This window comes from Sebastes fasciatus, chromosome 15, assembly GCF_043250625.1.
Source record: "Sebastes fasciatus isolate fSebFas1 chromosome 15, fSebFas1.pri, whole genome shotgun sequence".
Lineage (NCBI taxonomy): Eukaryota > Metazoa > Chordata > Actinopteri > Perciformes > Sebastidae > Sebastes > Sebastes fasciatus.
Window position 1 is genome coordinate 23,000,436 of NC_133809.1, and position 26,903 is coordinate 23,027,338.

Here is a 26,903-nt window from a genome sequence, read left to right on the forward strand (position 1 = left end):
AAAACATCTCAATAAAAATTTGAGGTGTGGTTTAAATCGAAATTATCATCTTCTCACATAACACTTTTGGAAAAATGGCTAAAATCCTTACAAAATACTAGTTTTTCTTGATCTACATAATAAACTGAAGTTGAATTTACTTGCAAATTTTTGCCTGGATTTTTTTATGTAGATCAATCAGGATATTTTTATCAGTGCAAAATGCAACTTGTGCACCAACAGTTCGGTCAGAGATTCGGGTATATTGTGTCTGTAGTGGCTAATGTAACCTCAAGCCGCTAGCCTCAAACAGAGATGAGGAGCGGGCTACAGATGTCTGGTGAGATCACTTCTCTTTAACTCCACACTGCCAGATTTTTTTTCATTTCCAAATTTGTATTCTTCAGCCCCAACTGATGCTGACTCAGGTGACATCACTTGAGGCAGTTTCTCAGGCTTCACACATCTCTCTTTTGAGCCACAAAAGGCTTTATACATGTTTTAACATGTGCAGTAATACTCCCCAACACCGGTATGGTGTGTACAATTGGTGGAGTTCTCCTTCAAGAATGACACTGCACTTTAAAAACAATCACTGACTTTTACCTTCTATGTTTGGAGGGAGTCTACGCAAAGAGTGAGTTGATTGGATTATGCAACTTGCTGTTTACATTATGTAATAATGAATATGAGTTCTCTGTCTGGTCATTTTCCCCATTTGTTTACGACAAGTATGTTAATGCACATATTTTCCCATTAATGCATTCATTTGACAGTCTAATTAGCATCAGCAAGAATGTTTTGATATACATAAGTAGGTAATTAAGGCGAGACATTAGCGACATTAGGGAGTGAAATATCTTCATGTTTAGTCTTGAATTGAAATGGAAGTATGAAATTCTGTAGTCCATCCTGTGAAGGCTACATAGAAAATTCGACTGCTGGTTAAAGGAACTTCCAACCCCAAAATATTTAAAAGCCTGGAGAGAGATTGCTTGTGGTGTGATATGAGCAACCAGCGCTGTGTACCGTATTCAAGAGCACATGCAAGAAAATGTTATTTTTGACGAGTATGGTGTGTGTGTGTGTGTGTGGTGAGTGAAAGAGGAGTGAAGGAGCACAGGGAGCTTCCTCCCACACGCAGCTGCTGTATCGATCTGCTGGACAGCAGCAACGACTCGGCTTTCAGCTCCTAGTTGTGCAGGAAAGATTTTCCGACAGTCTTGTCATGTAGCGGGCGGCTCAACTTCCTTCAATGGTTGTGTTTACACGCTGTAACACTTTTCCTGAATACATTAGAAAGAATGTAAATGTAGAAGAAGTCAAGGTAAAGGCATGTCTTTTTATTCAGAGCTGGAAGTATTACTATAAAGCTCTTAAAAACTTGAGTTTATCAGCGGTTGTAGATCCAGATCCAAACTGTCTTTATCAAGTAATCTGCAGATTTTTTCCTCAATCAATATATTTTTCAGACTGCAAAATGTATGAAACATGTTTACAGTTTCCCAGAGCCCATATTAAGCCCATATTAACATTGCTTGTTTATTCCTCCAACAGTCCACAACCCAAAGATATTCTGTTTTCTATCAGAAAACAAAGAAAACCAGCAAAGATTCACATTTGAGAAGCTAGAACTAATTAGATTCGAGGCATTTTTTTTGCCTAAAATACAATTTTCATAATAACTGATTAAACTTGTTGCAGATTCATTTTTATTTTTGATCGACTTAACCAATTGTTGCAGCCGTAGTTCTCGTTTCTGCCTTTTGTGAAACTGTCAGACTGACCTATAAGCCAATAGACGCTGCTCTTATTAATCAGTATCAAATCTGAGCTATATTTGTATGTCTGACCTTTCCAAGATGGAAAATATCAACAGGAACAATGCAGTATGTCCGTTCTCAGCAGGGTGGGTTAAGGTTCATTATTTTAAAAAAAACTTAATAATGTTTTAGTTTTTAGTATTTCTACTGTTTTCTTTTATTTCTGATTGTTTTAGTGTTTGTGGGTCTTTGTTAAATTTAGATTCTTTCTGTCTAGTTTGGAGTCATTTTGCTGTTCAATTCTTAGCTTTGTATGAAAAATGTGTCAAAGTCCATGTGTCTCTATGACCACTGTGACGCCATTAGTTTCAGTGCTTTCTGCAGCTTTGGTACAGAGCTGTGAAAATCTCACAAGTGTCACAGTTGAAGGCAGCCGGAGCTATTTGAAACCTCAACCTGTAGGCAGATCCCAGAGGCAGAGCTCAGAGACTGGGAGGCCCTCACAAGTGTGAGTAATAGTCATGAATTACAGTTAGAAGCCTCGTGAAGAAAACCAATGCTGAGCTCTATGCAGAGGTCTTCTATCTGAATAATCGCATCTAGGTAGCGAATGATGTGCTGATGCTCTGACTGACGGACAATCACACTCCTGCAGCTGCCATAATTGGGTCCAGGCCACTGAGATGACACAATACTTGATAAGAATTCAGAGCGACAGAAGACATCAGTGAGGAAACCATGGTAGAAAAGTAGTCTCACCACCAGACATCGTTCTTGATGCTGGGCTCTGAAATAAAAGAAATACACAGTTTTTGGCACTTTTTTTACTCTGTATTGATAATAATCTTTTTTTTTTTACAAATCAACGTTTTAATGTCAAATGTTATTTTTGTCCCTAAGTTGTTCACATGTCCATCCCACTGCATAGGGTTGAATTTGAAAAGTGGGATGAGTGATTTCTTGCAAGAAGCACACTCTACTGTAGGCGTAGAAGGAGTGATGATCATGTTGTGCTAAATGTATACATTAATCTAACCCAAACTTAAGTCTTTCACTGAACCCACAGCTACTATCTTAATGGAAATTTAATATCAGCGTACAGTACAAACACGAGATATACATCAAAAACAAGATTACAATATTTTCCTAGTTACTTTTTCTAAGGGAGAAGAGAGTAACAAAATCTGTGTTTCAAGTGCTACATAAATAAAGTTAATTAAAGGTGCTCTATACGATATCCAGAGCATTAATATATCAGCAAACAACTATTTTGCTATGTAGATATCGGAGTAATGTCTACCTGAGCAGAGAATGAAGTTGCTCTCCCTCTGTGTGTGTTGTTATCCGAGCTTCTCTGTGCTTTGTTGACATCGCTGGTCCGGCCGCGCCACATCACCCAACCGGCTAGTTCACGGCTGCCACTCTGCATTGCTCTCATACGGTGGTTACAGCTGATAACGCCGTCCTGACCAATGGCGCCATTGTGGAAACGTAGCACCCACCCTCCAGTTCTCCCGCAAGTTAACACTTTTAGCTTATGTTAGCATTGTTGCCGTTGTTGTCAGCGCTGTTAGCACTGTTAGCTACTGAGCCACCGGCTCAGCCGTCGCCATGTTGAGAGCCGTGCGGGGGCAATAGAAATGCTTCCAATCTTTCATTTAGCACCTTTAATGGAAATAAAATAACGATACTACAATATTTTCCTAGTTCCTTTTTCTGAGTTTTCTGTAATGAAATTCAGAACAACTGTGTTGTGTTTAACGTGCTATATAAATAAAGTTAATTAAAGTGGAGTTAAAGAAAAAGGTTTGAGGTGGGAGAGATGTGAGAACTGAAACAAAGGATAAAGGGAGGTTATGTACACCTAATAAGGCTGGAGTGTGAGATGAGTCATGTGACATGGTCTAGTTAAAATAAGTTAGGTTTACAAGATTTACAGGCAACCCCTCCACATAAACACATAGCACATGCTGTATAATATGAACTGCTTATCACAGTATTTGTGCATAAAAACCAAACCAGCCTTCAATCATGTAAAGCTCCTCTGTCCTCAGATGAACGCAAATCAAGCTGGAGCTGTCAGTCTGCTGTAATCATGCTGTTAAAACATTTGGGGGCCATATGTGGGCATTAAGAGCTTTCCAGTTATTGTCCATTAGACAAAAAGGAAAATACAATTGTCATGTACAGGCTGTTTGAAGTAGTCTTAAATGTCTGAAGTGTTTCTTAGTTTAACCGGTGTATTTTAAACTCGAGCAGCTTGCACACCACCCACACCGTCAGACTGTTACCATCCAGTCTCTGTCAGCGTCTTATATCTGTGTTTTGTTCTTGTCCTTTTCAATTTGTCTAAATGTTCCAACATATTTAAATGTGTTTCCATGATGTGTTGTTCTGTCTCTCGTTGCCGCCATCGCAGCGTGTGGCTCATTGAAACTGCATTGTCTTTCCAGGTGGCGAGCGTAACTGTGGAGTTCATGAGCTCATCTGCGTCAGAAAAGGTAGGGCAGATCAGAGCTCTGGGGAGGTTGACCTTTGACCCCGCACTCCACTTTCCTCATCAGCATTTATCACTGTTAAACTGTCACCGCCGCTGACACCCGTCCTTGTTCTCCTTGTTCCACTGTGTTCAGGCTGCGCTGCCTTCACTGTCGTTTTGGTTGTGTCGTTTGTGTGCTTTGTTTTGTTGTATGTGTTCACTGCTTGTGTTCATTGTCCAACTTTCAACTGAAAATGTTTAGATTAATGTCATATTCTCTCAACGCGGACCAAGTAAAACAAAATAAGCTTTAGGCTTGAAACATTACTTTTTTTCCCCTTATACACAGTCTGTTAGTTTGTCTACACTGTTGTCAGGGAGATTAAGGTGATTTTAGTGTGTTTAAGTGTGGTATAAATGAATGGAAAATTCAGACCTTAAAGCTTAGTCAGACTAGAGTACGTGTGTGAATATGATAATGCTTCAAATTACAGACATCAAATTATAGTGTAATATTTTTCACATATGGGAGAATTAATGAAATGCTTACTGGGCATCTACTTGAAGGTACAAGGGAATAATATATAATAATAATAATAATAATAATAATAATAATAATAATAATAATAATTACAGAGTGCAGACAGGGGAATAACGAATAAAAAGGAGCCATAATACATATGGCACTTTTACAACAAAAAAAACAGTCAAACAAAGCTTTGTTATAAACTTAAATATTAATATAAATAAATAGTTTTGTTGTGCACACATCTGAAAAGAGGAGATATATTTATCTTTATCCACATCTTTATACTGTATGTTGTACAAAAATATATATTGTTGTGTTATAGTATATCAATTTGGCTCCATAAATGTTTATGATATAACGATATGAGATAAGACGTAAAAGCAGGTTCTCTAACATTAGTCCAACAAAACTAATGTTTTTTATCATCATTTTAAAAACATACACATCCTGTAACTATTTCATAACTATAACTAAAGGTACAACCTCTTTACAGGTTTAGTCTATAATGTTTTGTTATGCAGCAAAAATTATTGACACACTATTAATAATAAGTAAATACTCTGTGCATAAAAATATTTTGCAATGTAATTACCCAAAATACTTTTTTGGAATAAACATTTTCTTAAAAATAATACCCTAATTAATTGTATTGAAATATCGGCACTGTTAACCCATTTGACCCATTTTTCTTGTCTTGTTACCTATTACTGTACACCATAATCGTTGCGTAAGTTCTTACACTGTCTTCTCTAAATACCTTGTATATACTAAATATTGCACTGTAATTTGCAGGCTGTAATCTGAAGCGTTACTGTGGCATTATCGTGGATTCATATTAATTAATTTAGTAAAGATTACCTAAATGGATAAATCATACTTCGCAATATGGGTAATTCTAAAGTTTTAGTTTGCAGCATACAAAAATAGTATTTTTTACATAACTGGATGCACTGAAGGTCGTGATGGTGCTGCAGCTGTGAGGCTCCGTAATAACAAGCTTTTAACACATCAGGCTGATGAGAATAATCATAATTTTGCATGTTGAGTCAGAGCACTCAGTGCCTCTCTTTGCCACGGCAGTATTCATATTCTGGATGGTGATGACTCTCTCTTCAACCAAATACATGCACAAGCAGATTCAGAGGGTGCTCATCACAGAGTAGCAGCCTGTTGAATGGTCTGTCTGGTTGTGTAAGTGTGTGCCTGTTGAGTTATCCCATTTGTTTTGTGATCGTTGAAGGTCCCAGAGGTGTGTATGTATGTGTGTGCCTGGCTATGGCTACGCAGTAGATACTGAGCTTTTGGGGCATTGTATGAACATGTGTGGGAGTGTGTATGGGAGTGCTGGTGAGAGTGCTTATGATTGCCTGTGGAGTGTGTGGGTGTCTTTGTGGTTTTGAGATGGTTTTGTGCTTTTTGACATTCAACATGGCAACTGTTTCCATGCAGACAGAACTCAACAACGACAAAAGAAATGTGCAACAAAACAATACCAAGGATATTGTCAAAAGTGACAATAAAGCACTTGCAGAACTTTAAACTAACGCACATTTACGTTTTCCACTCATGTGCAGTAGGCTTTCCTCATTTTATACTGTATAGAATTCATGTGCAAATACCTCCCTTAACACCTAAACCCTAAACTTTATAGACAATTTTAGGAACCTAGCATCAGCTCAGCATCCTCAACTGTCTGTGTCAGGTCGCCATGGCAACAGGGTCAGCTGAGTAGCCCAGATGTCCTTTTCCCCAGCAACGTCCCCTTGCTCCTCTTGGGGGACCTCTAAGTGCTCCCAGCAGGCATTGTGGGGTATGTAGTTATTCTTCCAGTGTGTCCTGTGTCTTAACACCGCCCGACATCCCTGTGTTGAAGGATGAAAGTTTAGAAGGACTCTCACTGGCATTGTTTTTCTTGTCTTTGATTATGATGGTGAAATTAGAAACATGCTCTTTAATGTCTCTAGCTAAAGATGTGCAGTATTTGTAACATGACTACAGTCGGATCCAGTCAAGGATATCCAGTACAAGGGATAAGACCAGCTGCTCCTTATGTTTGGTCGGGTCAAGATGTCATTTGCATGGTGTGCAGTGCAGAAACCTTTCTGTGACTTACATACCTTCCATTTGTTAAACACAAGGAAGGGGTCATTGTGTCCTTGGACTGTGGCCAGGGATTGGACAGTCTTGTAATTCCCCTATAAATACATTACACCTCTTGTCTGCTGAGTAGGTAGACATTGTCGTTTTCATCCACTTTCTAACCTACCAGTTGATCCTTAATATCATTTTTTTACGTTCAAACTGAGCGTCTCATGCAAATCAGTTGTTGCACCAGATTAAAGACGACCTATCATGCTCATTTTCAAGTGCATACTTGTATTTTGGTTTTCTATTAGAACGTGTTTACCTGCTTTAATGTTAAAAAAAAATGCTTTATTTTTCTCCTACCGGCTGTGCTGCAGCACCTCTTTTTACCCTCTGTCTGAAACGCTCTGTTTGAGCTCCAAAATGAGAATAGCTGGTCCACCTTAAAGGTCAGCCCACCGGAGCCGTTGTTGTCGCTAGCTTTGGGGCTAACCCCCCTTCACTTTAATCAGCAGGTGGCAAGCAAGACACAGGAACCTGGCTTGGGTCTTGAGGAGTTGTAGCATTTATTCACTGACAATAAAAACTGTACACACACTGCACTGCTACGTTCACAGCTATAACGTTACTGCTGACTTCATACTCACTGTCAGTAACACGCTCGCTCCCTCTCTCGCTCTCTCTCTCACGACCACACACTCTCTAACTTTACGGGCTGCCAGGCTTGTAATACACTGGTCGTGTCTAGAACTGGCTGATGGAAGCCTGTCTTGTCTCGCCCCCCCTAAAAAACACTTGAACTTTCTAGTGACTAAACACAACTTTGCGGCGTGCGCCCCTTCCCCCTCCCACTTCTACTGAAATGTGATCTCCTTCATGCTGCCGGTGTTATGTCGAAGTCACCGCCATCAGCTCGACAGATGCGCACCATGATGCGCACGGCCTGTCAAACACTAGTGGCTCAGTTAGTCCGTTTATAAACACACATAATATTATGTTAATCACCGTGTCATATTGGATTGTCACTAATGCAGTACAAGCAGGCGTGACGCCGTCGGCACCTGTTGCTGATGTCGGCCTGTTCAAACGGTTGGCATAAAATCAAACCGGTGTTAAGATGGTACACCGGACTGGCAAAAGCAGAAATCGACCCAACTCTAACTCCAACTGACTTCCATCTGAACACAGTCTGGCATCTTTTATTTTTGGAGAATGGTGTAGGCGTCCTTGATATCGCCAGGTTTTCCTTCCTACGAAATCTTTTAACACATCCCCTTAATAAGAAATACCAAGCACACACCGGACCGACAGTTTCCCGTTAACAACAAGGACATCTGTTGATTTAATTGTCTTACTTGTATCATAAAGCAAAACTGTGCAAGCTACAGACATAACATTATCATAGTATTCATATATTTAAAATGATTCAACATATCATTAGGAGTTGATCCGTGATCATCATGATGATGGGAGCAATGTAAAATCTGTCAGTTTGCTCACTGGACTCATACTTTAGTGAATAATGCATTATTTTCTCATGTTTTGTTCTCATCTTCCTTCCAAATCCACTGCAAACACTAACTTTAAAGACTCTTACAAAGGTTTGTGGTGCAGTTTATAACCACTACAAGGTTTCTTTCCCACATTATTGAGCTTCTTGTGTAACAAAGTCGGTTATTGTTAAATCTTCCCGTGAGTCATCACTCAATCCCCCTCATTTTATCTAAGCCTTAGATAAGGATTGCTTCGATTGCTGACCCCTGATCTAAGAGCTTTCTCAGTATTTTTATGAATACGGTAAATTTGGTTAAATTAGTCATTTTGGCTAAAACTGAACGTACGCTGTATGTGTGTGCATGTGTGTGCGGCTGCAGTAGTAGTGGCTTTACCCACAAATAAACTGTAAATTTCCCTGTTATTTTTCTTTTGTACTGTTAATTTGTAGCCATTTGACTCATTTATTTAATCAAGATCCTGTATAATAAGCCTAATTATTTTAATCATATAATGTTTTACTTATTATCAGAATAATTTCCAGTTAATTCCAGTTAGTGGCTGCAGGTTTGAATACTAAATGAGAAGCAACTTGACCGATGTGAGAATATAAATGCTTTAAATGACTTATACATTTGAATTAAAGGGGAACGAGTTTGTGTTTCATAAAATTGAAAAAGGAAAATGAGAAATAATGCAACACCGACACTGTGTTACATCACTTTTATGTTGGCATCATGCCCAATGTTTCATGTTTCAGTACGTCGAAGGTAGTACAAGTGAAGAATACAGAGTTTGTTTATAGAGCTAAACAAAAAAAAAAAAAATCTAGTAGCCTTAAGACAGGAAGCCAAAAGTAAAGAGAGATGTCTGTGATTGAATATTCTTTTCCCTGTTTGAGCCAGTTGGGGAATTATACAGAGCAGGATCCCGCTCCATCTGTGCTGTGAATAATTCAGTCAACAGTGAGAAGCTGGTACAGTGTGAGCAGACAGGCATTCCCGTGGGACAACGCCTCCTGTTCCCACCTCACCATGTGACCAAACATTGTGGGCTACCAACAATAATCCAGACTCATTACAGCCCAGGCACATTTAACTGACAATTACTCAGTCTTTTCTTTTTTTTTTTTGTAGAAATGCAGCTAAAAAGTTAAACAGGAGCTGGAAATAAAGAGCACAGCAGGTTATGTGGCATTCTTTAGGTGTGAAATAGGGAGTCTGGCTGATTATCTAACAGTCGTATTGTTAAAGAACATTTGGCAGCTCCTTGTTTTCATAATGGAGAAGTTAGTTAAATATAATTAAACGTATAAAATATGTATTTGTGTGTAAAAAATAACCAGCATTTACTCTACTACAGACTGAAACAAATGCAAAAGTGCAGGCAGTGAAGTTGATCACAGTGACCCTGTTGGCCCAGTCCAGTGAATTGTTGCAGGCATTATCTAGACCAGGGGTGCACACACTTTTTCAGCATGCGAGCTACTTATAAAATGACCAAGTCAAAATGATCTACCTACTATAAAAATGCAAAACATATATTTATTTATAAATATATTGAGTATTCTTTATATGTACAATATATGTTGGTGTACCTTGCATAACTGCATGAACCCATATTGTACAATATAACTCTGTACATTTTTTGTCATTACCTTACTCTGATGACTTGCACTGAATGGAATCAGCCAGGGATGCATAGTCCGGACAGTAGCTGCTGATAGCCAGCCTCAAGCACACTTCCAAATGATCATCAGTCAAGGTGGAATGGTATTTGGACTTAATAATCTTCATGTGGGAAAAGGCTGACTCGCATAAATAAGTGGAGCCGAATAATGCAGTCAAGGAGGTAGCACATTTCCTCATGTTGAGGTACTTTTCCTCTGTGAGTAAGTTCCAGAACTGTCCATGAGCCCTGGACTTAAGCTGAATGTCAGCTTGTAGTGTCAAAATCTCATCCTCCACTCCAGATGAGTTCAGGTGAAACAGTGTTGCAATTTGTTGGCTGACGTCTATTTAAAAAAAAAAAAAAATTTAATATTTATTTTTTTTTTTTTTTAATGCCATGCGATCTACCCACACTACCTTTGCGATCGACCGGTAGATCGCGATCGACGTATTGGGCACCCCTGATCTAGACATTATAAATAACAGACAACATCATCACCGCCATTGATCGGAAACTAAGATGTCATCTAAGTACACTTTCTCGCCAAATGAGCTCATTATCTCCCATCTGTACCGAGGCAGTCATTTGGTTCTAATTGCACGAAATGGACTTTACATATAGTGATTTCCGTGTTGCGCGGAGCTTAATTCATCATTGTAAATGAGCTCAGCGGTAATTTGAATTGCACAAAAAAAAATCAGCTGCAGCTTTCTCCTTTGCTCTTATCGTATCTCTTTTATTACTTCTCACTACTTCCCACTTATACAGTATGACCCTTCAGTCGTCTATAATGTAAAGTGAATGACTAATGACAGACATTTGCACTATTGATGGTTGCTAATGTAGAGCTTCTAGACCTATGTATAGGCATATTATATTGTTTTTTTTATTTTAACTAGGGCTGTCAATCGATTAAAATATTTAATCGTGATTAATCGTGTGATTGTCCATAGTTAATTGTGATAAGTCGCAAATTAAACACAATTTTATCTGTTCAAAATGTACCTTAAAGGGAGATTTGTCACATATTTAATACTCCTATCAACATGGGAGTGGACAAATATGCTGCTTTATGCAAATGTATGTATAGATGTATTATTGGAAATCAATTAACAACACAAAACAATGACAGATATTATCATATTGACTGCAATGATACTGTATTTAGCATAACAAATATGCTCAAATCATAACAGGGCAAACTGCAGCCCAACAGGCAACAACAGCTGTCAGTGTGTCAGTGTACTGACTTGACTATGACTTGCCCCAAACTGCATGTGATTATCATAAAGTGGGCATGTCTGTAAAGGGGAGACTCATGGGTACCCATAGAACCCATTTTCAGGTCAAGGGAAAATGGCCATGCCAGTTTTTCCTCGCCAAAATTTAGCACAAGTTTGTAGTGTTATTTAGCCTCCTTCACGACAAGCTAGTATGAAATGGTTGGTTCCAATGGATTCCTTAGGTTTTCTAGTTTCATATGATGCCAGTATCTTCACTTTAACTTTAAAACTGACTGAATCTGCTACAACCGCCGAAAGATCGATGTCACAAGTTTCGTTAACACGTTAAAGAAATTAGTGGCGTTAAAACAAATTTGCGTTATTCTTAACTTTGACAGCCCTAATTTTAACACTTGATTTATGTAAATTCTTAACAATTAGGGGGTTAAACTATATCAGTCCACACATGATGCCTTAGTTTTCTCATCATGAGGAGTACTACACACATAGGCTGTATAAAATACGGACATAGTCTCTGTGACGTCACCCATAGGTTTCTAAAGAGCTGTTGTGAAGCTCAAAGTGGGTGGCTCGCGTGGCAACGGCACCTCTGCGCTCAGAAACTCATTATTTCCAATGGCTTGCGTAGAGCAACAACAGCTTTTTGCTGCGCTTAGCAAAGCGTGAGTAGCATAGAGCACGCAGCAGCAACCTTTTTCTGTGTGAAAGGCCTATTACTCCTGACTAATCCAAAAATGGGCAGAGAGATGGATTGTCTCAAGTGGCCATTTGAAGAACTGCAATTTTTGGCACTTCTGCCTTGGCTTCATTTCTCAGCACCGGAGGTTGCCGCTTGACTACACAGAGTGTTAAATCAGTTGTATAATGTCTTTTGTGGTTCAGGAGGGAGCTTTCTAAAAGTCTGAGAAAATAACCCAGATGATGTCATTGCGGTGATCTCAGCTTGGGCTTGGTGACTAAATAATATAAGAAATCAATTAGGCATGAAGTTTGAAAGATGTGGACATTTATCAGGCGGAGAGAATAAATGACGCTATTAAGGGAGTTGGAGGTGTTTTTGGAGCTCGGCCCATACCGACGAGTAAAAAATCAGGATATGTCGGCCTTTGTTTCTTTGATTTTGACCGTTGTTTTTAATCTTTCTGTTGCTTGAGTTGCTCAACTCTTCAAGGCAGGCTTTGTACAAAGTTAGGCTATATAAATAAATGTGACTTGACTATTTAAATACTTAAAAGTAGTTTAACTTTGATCATGTTACTCTCTCCTGGAGTGGAGTCAGCAGCAGTGAGCTGGCATTGTAAATCCTTTTTTCCTTTCCACTGCATTTCACAATTCAAATCCCTCTCACCATGATCCTCTGGATGTTGGAGAGAATACAGAGTGGTGCACAAGTTTACTCTTTCTATCACAAACTTTGTGTGAGAAGGTCTGTATACAGTGTTTGATAGTGTGCAGTGTTCATGCATAAAATCCTCGGTAAAAGCCTGCATGTTACGCCGTGATTTGTAAATTGTACATTTTTATTATTTTATTCTAACGTTTTTATCTATTCTTTTATCTATTCTTTTGTTTTTATCCATTCTTTTGTTATTATATTGTACTGTTTGTCTCGCACCAAAAATGCCAAAGAAAATTCCTAGTGTATACCTCTTACACCTGGCAATAAACACCATTCTGATTCTGATTCTGATTCTGATTCTGGTGAATACAAACCTCCTCTGCAATACTGAGAAACGAGAGACAGTATTCATCCCATAATTTGCAACACATTATGTATTTGCCTCTGTTCTCATCCCTATTGTCCTTTCTGACCACATGATCACACACAATGTGGCAATTTTCTCTTATTTTTCAGCCATTTGCAAAGACACAATCATCCTGGATAAGTCTCTGCAATGACTCACGCTCAACAGAAGTGGCTTTAATAGCCCTTTTACTGCCACTGCCCTGACTGGTTATTGCCTCTTAGCCAGTAGGCAATTTGATGGGGAATGAAGGGGAATGCCATCCCACTTGTTAACAAAATAACCAAAATGCTTGCACCTTGTTAACCTGCCATCAGCTCTCTCCATCCCCTAGTAGCAGAGGGGTTGTTTAGTTGAATATGTTAGTCTAGTCTACCTGACTCATTGATCTGTTATCTGACTGAGGTTTGTGCATGTTAGAATCTACGGCCCCGGCCATGGCTCTGAAGGCGGACCGGAACACGGTGAAACAGACACATATGATTGGAAGACGCTTCACTAAGTCGTTGGAGTGTTGAAAAAAGTTGAGACCAGCTCAATTTTATTTGTGGCATTTCAAGTGGCGAGGCGTCAGTTTGCAGTTTCATATCACCGGCTTCCATTGAAAATAACTTGTAGTTACAACTGGGCAATATGGCGATATATATCGTCAAAGCGATAAAAAAGATGTCTATTGTATATATTTCATTAACTTATATCGCGGTATAGGCTAGGCCTATATTTATTTTTTATTCTATAATTTCACTTAAAACTTTTATGTTCATTTTGCACTCAAATTATTATAATGAGAACTCCAGCCAGTGTTACTTCCTGTTTTTTTGGTAAACGTTCTTTCTCAAACAGAGAACGGGGGTGTGGTTAATAATCAGATCGGTACTTCATTACCATGGCAACCAGATTGCATATTTTCTGAAACCAGTTAGATGAAACCAGTTATGATGAATTTAGTGTTTATCAGACCAAAAATGAGACAAGAATTAGCAAAACACATCGATTCTCTATCACATGCTCTCTTTTACTGTCTCCTCCTGGCGAGACGGCCGTCTGGCTACTGTTGCACCGACGAGCCGCACCGCTGCACGCCGGCCACAGTGCGCCGGAGGACGGATAGACATGTTGCCAAGGCCCGCCTTTTGAAATGTCGTTTCAGGGCATTTTGGAGGTGCTAACATCGGTACTTCTTTTTTCAAGTATTTAATTAAGTACTGTATACTACCATGTGGTTATTTTATATAGACTATTTATTGAATTACCAGAAAACATGCCATATTGTGATATGTATCGTTATCCAGATTTGAAATGACCTATATCGTGATAGAAGATTTTGGCCATATCGCCAAGCCCTACTTGTAGTCTGTGAACGCAGCATAACTGTGCTGACAAATCCATGGCGCTGTCCGTGGTGCTGAAGTAGCAGACAGATTTGTAATTGCGACTTCTTCCTACTTTCTCTACCGCCACTCGCAACTTCTCTCCCTAAATTATGGACAGTGCCTCATCTATTAAAGCTATGAAAATGATGTGTCAAATGTGTCCCTACTTGTTGGACAATAAGTTCTACTGACAGCATAAGACAGCATCCAGTCTGCGTATAGCGACTGTTACATGACAGCAGTTTGCACCGATGCTACGCTCCTTTCACACACAGATGCGCATCATTTTGCATCCCCTCTCTGACATGTTGATGTCAGTTGTTTCTTCTCAGCATTATTTGCTTAGTTCGGCCAATTCTCATTACGCTGGGAAAATAAAGTAGGAATTACCCTCAAAGGGACATTTTAGTGTTATGAAGCACTTCTGTCTTTTAATGTGTGACAGCTTGTGAACAGCCAGTGACCCTGATTGCAGCCTATTATTTTGCCAGTGTAAAATGTCAAATTAATTTCCCGAGCTCCCGGCAGGAGGGGAGACTCAATCTCTGGAATTGAAGGTTGATTGCTCCTGAACTTTTGTCGAGGTCTTTGATGTGAAATTTTTTCTACTTAATTATTGTGGTTTAGCATTTTAAGTTTGAAAGGGTTACATTAAATTGTCGGCAGCGGTTGAGGACAAAGATATTAAAGGGGAACTATGCCCATTTTCAAAATTCATACATGTTATTCCTACCGTCATTGCCTAATTTGAGTTATAACACTCTGGTTTTTGGATTTTGGAGAGAGTTGTTCATGTTTGCTAATACTTTTTGGACTGTCTTAGACCATAGGAATAACTTGCATGAATTTTTGAAAATGGGTGTAGTTCCCCTTTAAGGGTTGATCTACTACCAGAGAGAAGAACAACAGAATAACATACGTTCTGATAGCTTAGACGGGAAGTCTCCCCTGTGACCGCACCCGATGATGACATGACCCCTCCATTAAGATGTTGGAAGGTCAAATATGAGATAGAAGGTCATACAGATTCAAAGGTCATACACCTCAGATTGTCTTCATCAACAGGGTTCATTCTGCTTTTATGATTCCTATGTGCGTGTCTGGTATTTGTTTCTAAACCAAACCGTATCTACTGATGTGTTGCAGTCGGTGTTGCGTTTAATGAGATCTGACTTGCCTGTGTGTCTGGAGTCTGGAGTGACGCTGCACGGGAAGCTGTTGCTATGGCAACAAACCAGTTGTGTCTCTACAGTGACACAATCTCTCTACCTCTCTCTCTCTCCCTCTCTGTGTCTCTCATCTACTTAGTAAGGTTGTTACAACCTGGCTCAGGTGGCAATAACAAAAAGGGAGACACCTCTATGACGGTTAATTAAACATCTTTGAGTTGTGGAAAAAAACAAGATACTTGAGGACGTCGTCTCGGGCTTCGGGAAACACTGATTGACATTTTCTGACATTTTATTGACCAAACAACTAATTGATTAATCGAGAAAATAATCGACACATTGAAAATAATTGTTACATGCAGCCCTAGATGTCATCAGTGCAAGTGTGCATGAGTGATGGATGTGTGTGTGCTGTAAGGTGCAAAACAATGCATAAGGATAAACTAAAGCAAACGGGTGACTGTAAAGAGAAGGGAGCGAGCTGCAGCAGCACGGCCGACATAGAGAGAGAGCAGACTGTAACAGCCAGGGCTTTATAGACTGGGAACACTGGGACCAGGTGTTGGCCCTAATGATCCCCTGCTGCCAGGTACCTGGGAAACATGGCAAACAGATTGGCAGGGAAAGACAGAGGAGTTTTGCATTAATAACATTAATTATATTGTAAAAGTGCATCATGCTGCCTTTGAACATGAACCAACCACATTAATTTAAATATTAATAACCACTAATTCACATTACTAAAAAAGACTGATTCTACTGGCCTTTACACTCTTATGTCCTGCTGTATTGACTCCTATTGGTACTCGGTACCACTAAAAGATTCAGTGCCGCTATGCAGCACCGTGAAGAACGGACGGCAGCTGCCTGCTAAAAACCCACATAAAACAATCCATCACTCAGAAATTGTATTTCCAACAAGAAAACACATCTGCTAACGTTAGGTAAACATACAGTTTGGTGCCTCCACCAAGGAGGTTATGCTTTCCGCTCTGTTTATCTGTTTGTTTGTTTATTTGTTTGTACGCGCATTATGTTTCACTTTCAGTATTATTGTGAGATGGGGCATTTGTGCTGTTTTTGTTTATTTGCTTCACAATAAATAGAAATACAATTCACGTGAAAGGAATGTTAAATACGTGTGAGGGTGTGGCAGAAACCTATAATAAAAATTAAAAAAAACCCAAAAGGTAAAAATATACCATACAAAAATCTCCAGTACATTTTAAATATTAGTAATAATATATTATTATTATTATTATTATGATTATTATTATTATTATGATTATTATTATTATTATTATATATAATAATATATTAATTTCTCATATGAAAATAAGTGTAGGAGTAAAATTCAAGCAAAAAAAAATTATGTGCAAAAATGAGTTCTTGACTGAGAAAAGTCGCGTGATCGCCCCCTGAAGTCAGAAAAAGTCAAAAACAGCTAAAGTGTTGTTTAAGCAATAAAATACAACACATCGTCTTTGTGGCGTCCATAACATTATGATTTAAAGCATGAACACCCCGAAGTAGGAACAACGACTTCCCGACTCAGGAAATGGGACCATCTGAGGAGCACATGAATGCACCATTTGTCTGCGCTCCTCCAGTTTTTCTTATGAATTGCTTCTAAATTGTTCCAGCGGCGGTGTGTTTGGGCCCAGCACACCCTGCTAGTTTTTAATCTGTGCCGGAGGGAAACCCGATGCCTTTCAAAACTGTTCCTGCTTGCAAACGTCAACTTCTGCTGCAGCTGACTGTGTGATATCGAGTGCTGCGGGATTTTTTGGCAGACAGTAGTTTCTTGCAAAAATCCCCCCAAGTAAAATGACAGACAAAATAAGTTTTAATGTTTCATGGTGTTCAGTTTTATTCCAACACGGACAGCAGGTCAAACAAGCTGTGTGACTTCTGTAACTCTGCGGTGTGCATGCGCATCTTTACTTCCTTAACACACACAGTGCTTTTAAACTGCTTGACTGTTGTCGATGAATTTACTTGTAATTTTCTTCTAATTTAAGAAAAACAAATTGTTATAATTGACAAATCATATGACAAATTATTCCGTGGCACTTCCACCATTTAAATATATAATTTGCTATACTTGATGTCAAGTGTTTCTTAATTCTTTTCTACACTATACAGGCATTAAGAAAATGATTGCGTGTGTTCAGGGATGCATGAAGCTGTGGGAATGTGAGAACAATATGAAGTAATGAAGGTTGGGGTAGTACCGGCAGGAACTTAAATATGATGGTTTGCTTTATGGCCAAAATAAGCCGTCTTGGTTACCATAATATATGCTTTTTTTAGCACCAGTATTCCTCCTGCCAACTGTCATTTTCGTGTTTGCTTACTTTGCTAACTGTTATCGTACAAATTCAAAGAGCAGTTCAACATTTTGGGAAATGCGCTTGGCCATTGTCTCATTTGTTTACCAAAATGATACCAACATTTTTTGACAGCAGTGTTCTGATATTTATAGCAGCAGCAGCTTTAACTTGAATCTCTGTTGTCTCAGTCTCTCCAGAGGTGCTGGGGTTTCTGACGGCCATCGGACTCTTCATCATCCTCATGACCCTCCTGTTCTGGTACGTCAACAACAAGTTGTCACTAGAGAACCCAGGGAGCCTTCAGTGCCTTGATGACTTCAGGAAAAAAAGTGAGAACCAAGGTGAGTCTGCATTTACATTATCCGTGCTGTTGGGCACTTATTGTGCTTTTGTGCTCCAAGGTTTCAAGGCACATTTCGACATGTCATATAAATCATATGTTTTTTTAATTGTTCCCCAAATGCCCTGGGGGCAAATTACATTTTGTATGCTTCTAGTACAGTTTGGAGTGCTTTCAACCAATAATACAGGACCCAATTGTGAGCTATGTGTCCATGGTAGCCACTCGGGTGATGTACCCCACTTTACACTGTTTTGGGTACGTTTAGGCCTCTTGCAATTTCCAAAGAAAAATGCCTGACATCTTGGACACATAACATTTTGAGATCATGTCTGTTTCAGATTATGTTTCCAATTCATCTGACAGCTGAGGACAGGACTGCCATCATATACTATGTCCACAATTAACCAAAAGTAGATGCACTTAATGCAACAAAAAGGTTTTTTGTGTGTAATAATATCAAATACATTTAAAGGATACATGAATTAAAATTTTAAATTTTAAAAAACACAGTTGAAGGTACAGATTAATAACGTCACCATGGCCCTATGTGACCCTGGGCTCCACCCAGGCCCTAGAAAAGCCAGACTGGGGTCATTTGTGTCGTCCAGCCGCTCCATAAAATGATGGACCCATGCCACCGAATGCAGCACGAGAGGCCTGACCTCTGCATGGGGACACTTTCCACTGGCACTGGCCTTTCTCAACCCATGAGGGGATTAATGCCGCTGACAGATGTAGGCCTGTTTACTTGTCAGCCATCCACAGGGCTTCAGAAGTTTAAAAGGTTGGTGGCCCCAGGGAGCCCGCACAGGGAGTTGGCTCCCCCCTGAGAAGCCACCTGGTAAACATTCAGTTAAAAACAGAGGGAGGCAGTAGAAAGTGGTGAGGCGACTGTTCTTGGTGTCTTTTCCTGTTTATCTTTTTTGCACGATGACTGTTTTAATGAAAACATGGGATGATTGTGTTTATTTTTCATAGATTGTGTTAAAGTAATATGTCTCTACTGTCCTTTCTGTGTCAAAACTGGTATTTTTTTAGACCAACAATGTTTTTTATAGATGCAAAATCTTTTATTCTTTATGTTCTGAAACTAAACACACTTTGCAAATACAGTTATCTTGGAGAGATTGTTCAGTCTGTTACAGCTCAGCTCTGGCTGGAGTCATTTTAAAGCTCTGCTGCCCCCTGCTGGAACAAATGTGAAGCTACACCTGGTGTTTCAGCGGTTGGACGATGTGAAAGCAATGGTGTTGTAGTGACTGTTTTATTGACATACATGCCAATAATGCTCTTGAATTTCTTTAAGAATATAATGATTGTACATTTGTTTTTCAGATTTTTTCATTGTTTCATTTCCCCGTCATGTGGGCCAAACATTAGAAAAACCTCCACTTTATGTAACTATAGCCTCAAAAATCACCACAGAGACAGTGAATATTTAAGTTTCACAAAGACATCATTTTTCCATCAGTATGCGTTTTATTTATCTAACAAACTTGTATTCCACAATTCATTAACAATATATTACTTATCTTTCTATAAATATAGTTATGTTGCGTAACAAGGCACTTTGTTGCATAATGTGTTTAATCATGGACAGAAATTCATGGCAACATTAGTGTTGAAAAAAAAAAAAAAGCCTTTTGAGAATCTGTAACGAGTCGGCCTGCTTCTCCACGACGTTGAATTATTCCCTTTGAGCTCGTCATTTTGATTAATGTGGCTGTTGTGCGCAAATGTCTGTGACTCATGCCATGAAGAAGAGTAGATGGGGTTGAATGCTTTGGTGGCGTTGCTTCACCATCTTGCATGATCAGTGTTGGGTTGTGTGACCATAAAGGCGTCTGTTGTCAGAGCAATGAATCACCTTCTCTGTGAGCCCTGGAATAAAAACACTGCCATATCTAATTCTTGTAGACATTGTGACACCAACAGAGTGGTTTGGTTCATTCTAACAACATGTTTTTATTTAGGATTTGTGTGGAAAAGGATACATTGTATTTACGGCTGTCAAAGTTTGCGCGATAGTAGCGCTTTAATGCAAATTTCTTTATGCAAATTTCTTTAATGCATTAACGCAACTTGTGATTTTTAGGTTGTAGCGGACTCAGTTTTAAAGCTAGAGTGATACTGGCACCATATGAAAAACCTAAGGAATCCATGTCACGCTAACTTGTTGCCAAGGAGGCTAAATAACGCTCCAAACTTGCGCTAAATTTTGGCGAGAAAAAACTGGCATGGCCATTTTCTAAAGGGGTCCCTTGACCTCTGACCTCCAGATATGTGAATGTAAATGGGTTCTATGGGTACCCACGAGTCTCCCCTTTACAGACATGCCCACTTTATGATAATCACATGCAGTTTGGGGCAAGTCATAGTCAAGTCAGCACACTGACACACTGACAGCTGTTGTTGCCTGTTGGGCTGCAGTTTGTCATGTTATGATTGGAGCATATTTTATATGCTAAATGCAGTACCTGTGAGGGTTTCTGGACAATATTTGTCATTTTTTTGTGTTGTGAATTGATTTCCAATAATAAATGTATACATACATTTGCATATAGCAAACATATTTACCCACTCCCATGTTGATAAGAGTATTAAATACTTGACAAATCTCCCTTTAATGTACATTTTGAACAGATAAATGATTAACTATGGACAATCATCATCATCATCTTTTAAGAATGAATGACATTGTGACACCCAGAACCATAAAACAAAATGAATCATGACCTCTTGTAATTTTCTCACTGAATTCAACACGTACAAAACACTGGAAGGATAATGTAGATCATTTGACGCAGGACTGATGATATAAAATACAGAACATAGCATCGCAGGGTGAGCGTGCAGATGTCTCTTTAAATGCAGCACCGTAACAAAGCTGTGACTGAATGATCTGCAGCTCTCTGTTCAGAATGATCCAATCAGCAACAGCTGCCACAACCAAACACTACGCTGCAATGAATGGATGAATGGATTTCATACATTTGTACTGAAAAACAATAAGTAAATGTCATTTCTTTCTATCAAATTTCACAGATGGCACAAGCAGTTTAATATATAATATATTGCAATTAAGAAAACATGTAAAATACAATCTATTGCAGCTCACTTATTGGTGCAGGACTGGTTGGTACATTTTGAACAGATAAAAAATGTGCGATTATTTGTGATTAAATGTTTTAATCGATTGACAGCCCTGATTTAAACATAATGGTTTAAACCTTTAGGAAAGGCAAGTTTATTTGTCTGGCACCTCAATACAGAGAGGCGATTTAAAAAGCTTTGCATAAGATGAAGAAATGATTAAAACACAATAAAAAACAACAATAAAAAGGAAAATAAAGTAAAACAAAATTAAATTAAATAAGAAAAAAATCAAAATATAAAAGGCGATGATACATTTCTGGACATTGGAATTGTACCTGGGAAAAATATAGATATATTTGCCTTTTTATTGAATGTTTATTTGATCAGGCAGTCTCATTGAGATTAAGAACTCATCTTTTAACAAAGCAGTGAAGTACAGGCTTGAGGCCAGTAGAGGCTGCCAGTCTACCTGATCTTGCACATCTCAGGCTGCCCCACAGTAACCAGGCCATCTCTCTTTACCCCCAAACAGACAAGGCCTACGCTGATGCCGACCCGCAGGCTTCATCGTCGGACAGCGAGGATGAAGTGATGGGTCAGTATCAGGAAGCGGTCAGCCGCTCCCAAGGCCTCCGGGGTGGAGCCAAGGCGGCCGCTACTACCAAACACGCAGGAGGTTTCAGCTGGGAGAGCCGTCAGAAGTACAGCCCTCTGACTGCTGATTATGACGGCTACAGCAGCGAAGCCTCGGCTGAGGACGGTAGGTCAAAACTAGTATTCTTCCCTGCTGCTACTCATATATAGAGACAGTGCAGTTGTAAGGCTATTGCTCTTCATAATCACTTTGATATGATGCCTCAACAAGGGGAAGTTGCACTCATTTCATAGATTAATACAGCTATTTCCCCCTTATCACTGCAGTAAGCTCGAGCCAAATTCACAGACTCTTCTGCACCTCCGACCCAACAAACACAAATGCGCCACACACACACAACGTACACACACCGACACACTGTCAGTTAATCCAGAGAGGTGATCAAAGCAAAGCTCCCGTTCAGCACACTCTCCGTGGGAGGGTTGTGAAACAGTCAACTGTCTGCATAATCTACACAGCCGCAGCCTCGCACTTTTCCTTTCTTTTTTCTTTTTTTCATGCATCTCTGTTTCCCATCTGCCCGACTCACCATCACAAGGCGTTTACCGTGGCGGATAGAAGGCAGGTTTTTCTTTTATCTCAACATAGACTAAGTCACAGGAGAACACCGGCACTGACCTATTTGGATCAGTCTGATATTTGACATACACACTCCATTTGCACCATGAACGTCGAATCAATCATTTAGGGCGTGTAACACACTTGACATCATGCTGCAATCATTATGTTCAGGCGGAATGGTGCTATAATATGAACCAGAGGCTGAGAAGAAAATCTTTGTGATGCAAGCATTTAAAGGAATAGTTCAACATTTTTGGGATTATTCATGACGATTGTCGAGAGTTAGATAAGACGGTCGATACGACTCTCTTGTCTTTAAGTACGAAGCTACAGCTTAGCATTAACAGCTAGCCTCCAGAGGTAACAAAATCCGCCTACCAGCACCTATAAAGTTCAACTCGTTAGAAGTGCGGGATAACTGTTTTCCAGTCTTTATGCTAAGCTAAGATAACTAGCTGTAGTTTTACATTTACCGGACATACTGCACATGTACATGAGAGTGGTATATCAATCTTATGGTCTTAAGGCTGGCCCACACTAACAGATTTTTCAAATCTTACCAGATTTTGAAAATGTGTGGGACCCCACACATAATGACATTTTATGTTAAATGTAATGTTTTTGTTCCTATAGTGTGTGGTGAGCAACGATTTGGCCAAAACAGCACACCACACACTAACAGATTCCATTCATGGACAACAAGAGTATCGACCCAAAAAAATGGCAATCTCGCAAAATGTCTCGCGATCAAACGTGACTTTAGTGTAAACAAACATGGTGGATGCTGGTCAGGAAGAATTAGTGATCTCAGTTTCTTCACTACTCTGTACTGAAAATTCAGGGTTGGATGGATGAAGTCATGGAGACATGATAAAGAGTCATGTTGTTGTTGCCACAAATTAACAAATTGCTCCTCCACTTCTGAGGTCCATCATACTATTACTTACTTTGTGCATGAGCTTTTGCATTAGCTCTTGTATTAGCCACGGCCACCAAGACGGCGGTGGTTGTTCTTCCGTCAGCTTGGTTCCCAATTGGCTATCGTTCTTTACCACGTGACTGCGTCATCGGCTGTCCTCGGGGTTCCCCACACACAACAGGAGATCCGATAGTAAATAATTAACATGTTTAATATTTACGATTTGAAATCGGTGCGGCCAGAATGGACTTCCGTGACGATCGGGGGATTTAAAAAAAACTCTTAACATACCTCACACCACAGGAATATCTGGAAAGATAATCTTTAGAACCATCAAAAAATTGGGGCTTTGCTGACGATTGTCGGGAGGAGGGATCGGGCCCAAAATCGGCATAACTTTCGTTAAGTGCATGAGTAAGTGTGAGCTCCAAGATGTATTATTTCTTGGAAGGAAGGAAATCAGCACGAAGGGCTCAAACTTAGAACAAAATAAGGATTGTGAGTCAATAAAAATAGTGACAAGAACTGTACATGTAAACCTGGATGTTGTGGATTTTTATGTAACATACACCTGATCCTTTTTTTAAGTAGAGGTGGTGATATCCTGCAGAACTGTATCAGACTATAACATTGTATTTTTGTTTGTACAAAGATGCAAATCTGACATGACGCTTGCGTTCGACATCCTCCGACAAGAAATCAGCCGTGTTAATGTCTGACAGTGTTTTTCAAAGACAAAAACAATCTAATCTTTGGCAGGGTCCTCAATCTGTGAATCATGTCTGAACCAGCTTTGTGTTATATAAGACAGTGGGATCCAAGGCAAGCCAAGTGTCTGGCACAAGCTATTTAAAGCAATCTTTGAATGTGTAGCTGAGGGATAAATAGCGCATGACATGCTTCTGACTCCATTAGTAAAGAAGCAACGCTCTGAACAAGGTTGGCGTTACGCAAGTGCTGCAAAAAGCTGTACGTCTCCTCATCACCACTAGATGGTCCCTGTCGTCCTCAGATATGTGGAACCAGAAGGGCTGTTCAGTGATATAACATATTCGGATTTTCAGGTCATTTTGGTCGCATATACATTCCTGAAGATGATTTTTGCTTTTGTAATAATAAGATCCAAACTGGAACACAATAGCCTAATTTAATTTCTGTCTCACAGCCACAGTGTTTCTTCATTTTCTGGCTTGAGGCTAATCAGTGATTCTTGTGAAGTGGCTCTCCGACAAGAGTGAGAACAGAACGCATTACTGATTAGTTGTTGTCCACTTGCAGGGCAAATTCAGAGCAAAATTTAAATCATTCTCCATTAGTTTTGTGCACGACGTCTGTAAATTATTCATAATATTCTGTTCAGTTTATCCAAATTAACAGTCAGTCAAATAAAGCTTTAAACAGCAATGTAGTTAAATTAGACCACTATTTAGAACAGGGGTTCCCAACCTTCTTTATTTTGGAACCTTTAAAACGAAACATGTTCAGATTATTTACTCAATTATTTGATTCATTGTTTTGTCTGTAAATGTGTGAATATAGTTAAAATGTGCATTATGAAGAATTGCTTGTTTTAATCGACTAAAGGCCTTTTTTTCTCGTGTGATTAATTTGCACATCAATGTATTTTTTTTTAAGTGTTATTTTTGTACTTCGACACAGAACACGAATATTATGCGGCGAAAAAGCGACATTCTTCGGAGCTTTCGCACCGCAAATAAAGGGATCAGCCAATAAAGTTGTGCGGAATTAACGGGTTAAGTTGTGTTTATATTTATGAAACACGGAGGCTCCCTAGTCCGAACCAGGTCGGCAAACTTTATTACTCCTTTCAACCTTGACAAAGGCAGCGCAGACCAGATCCACTTCCGTTCTTACCTTTAACAATAAAATCCCTATACATACATATAATATTCATTTCGTATTTTCATGTCCTTTATTCGTGCGGTCCAAGATATTCAATTTACTATCATACTGTATATGACATTCTCACATTTGAGAAGCTAAAAATAGTGAATATTCAGCTTGAATGCTCTGCCTGAAAAAAAAGAATGAAATGACAAATTATTCATCAAAATGTATTTAATTCTGTGGATCGACTAATCGATTAATCGAGGAATAATTTCAGCTATACTTCCAACCCCATGACTGATTTGTTCCTTTCTTTTATTAGAATGATGTTTAGAGTCCCAAAGAAATACAATTAAGAAGTAATTCAATAAGAACAAAAAGCAAAGACTAGAGGGTTAGTCTGAAATCATAAGCATAAACCTGCTTTCTTCTTCTGTTAATCATCTTGAGACCCCTCAAATGTATCTTGCAACCCATCGCGGGGTCCCAATCCCTAGATTGGGAACCACTGACTTAGAAGATTCACTATGTGTCTTGGTATCATGTTTGTAAGGAAATTTGCTGTATTATTACATTCTTAATTTACCGGGGACCGGGTCTTTTTGAGAAAATCTGTGGTGATCTGACTTGATAGGATTACTGTTCTACTGTTCCTTTAATGGATGTCAAAGTAACAGGTCACACTAGATTCAAGACATTTTGTTTTTTTGGTGAAAGTCATCACTGACTTGTTTTCTGTAGCAGTAACATTATGTAGCCAGTGTTCCTTGTTAGAGAGAGAGAGGCAGGGATTTGAGTCATGTGTGCCCGACAGCAATAATTTGAAATTTTCTTGGTTTATTTATACAACAACATTTTAGCTATGAAAGATCTAGTGTTTGTTTTTGTGTGCGTCAAATTTTGCCTTAAAGGTTTGAAGGATTATATAGAATATTCAACGTTGGAAGGAGATTATTTCTTTCTGTAAAGTAAAACGAGGGCACTGAGAGAACATATCCATGGAGGGAAATTCAGATGCGTTTGCAGTTTCTCTAAACTTGTTTGGATCATCAGATTATTGTCATCCGTTTACTTGTAATAAACACACTAATCTGATCCGTAGCCTGGAGAGGAAGTGGAGCGAGAACTCTGTCCATCCAGGGCTGCACTTTACTAGAGGTTCGTTACTTTCCTCCCCGAGGTAAGACTTTGATGGCTGCGGTTCTCTCTCCCACCGAGCCATCACTGATCAGCAATGACCACGCAGTGACCTCACACCAGTCCTGACATCAGGTCCCTCCAGGATAGACAAATATTATTAGAAACGTACACATAGGTAGTTTCAATGACGTAGCTGAGAGAGTCCACTTCATTTCAAACAACCTGTCGTTTAAGTTCTGAGGCGCTTGTGTTATTTTCTCTCGACTCCCACTGCTGCGTGTGTTTGTCTGCGAGTATGAAGAGCTTTACCCTCAGGACATATGTATTATACATGAGGAGGATTGTGCAGAGGCTGCAGAATCAGGCGAGGCGGGTACCCCCGGTGGCACCGCACAGCCTCCCAAAATAGGATGTAAGCAGTGAGAAAGAAAGGAGGTTTGTCTGGACCAACTTCCGTTCTCTTCTCTGAGGTGAGCG

General features: G+C 39.4%; 1 protein-coding gene across 2 annotated transcripts in view; it reads left to right on the plus strand.

Annotated features, from left to right (window-relative positions):
• syt14a (synaptotagmin XIVa) overlaps positions 1–26,903 on the plus strand; it is a 52,941-nt gene that overhangs the window by 11,540 nt on the left and 14,498 nt on the right. For both annotated transcript variants that reach the window (XM_074660825.1, XM_074660826.1), the window contains exons 2-4: positions 4,196–4,243; positions 18,053–18,205; positions 21,836–22,063. In XM_074660825.1, the coding sequence (XP_074516926.1) occupies positions 4,196–4,243; positions 18,053–18,205; positions 21,836–22,063 (429 nt within the window). The remainder of the gene's footprint in view (positions 1–4,195; positions 4,244–18,052; positions 18,206–21,835; positions 22,064–26,903) is intronic.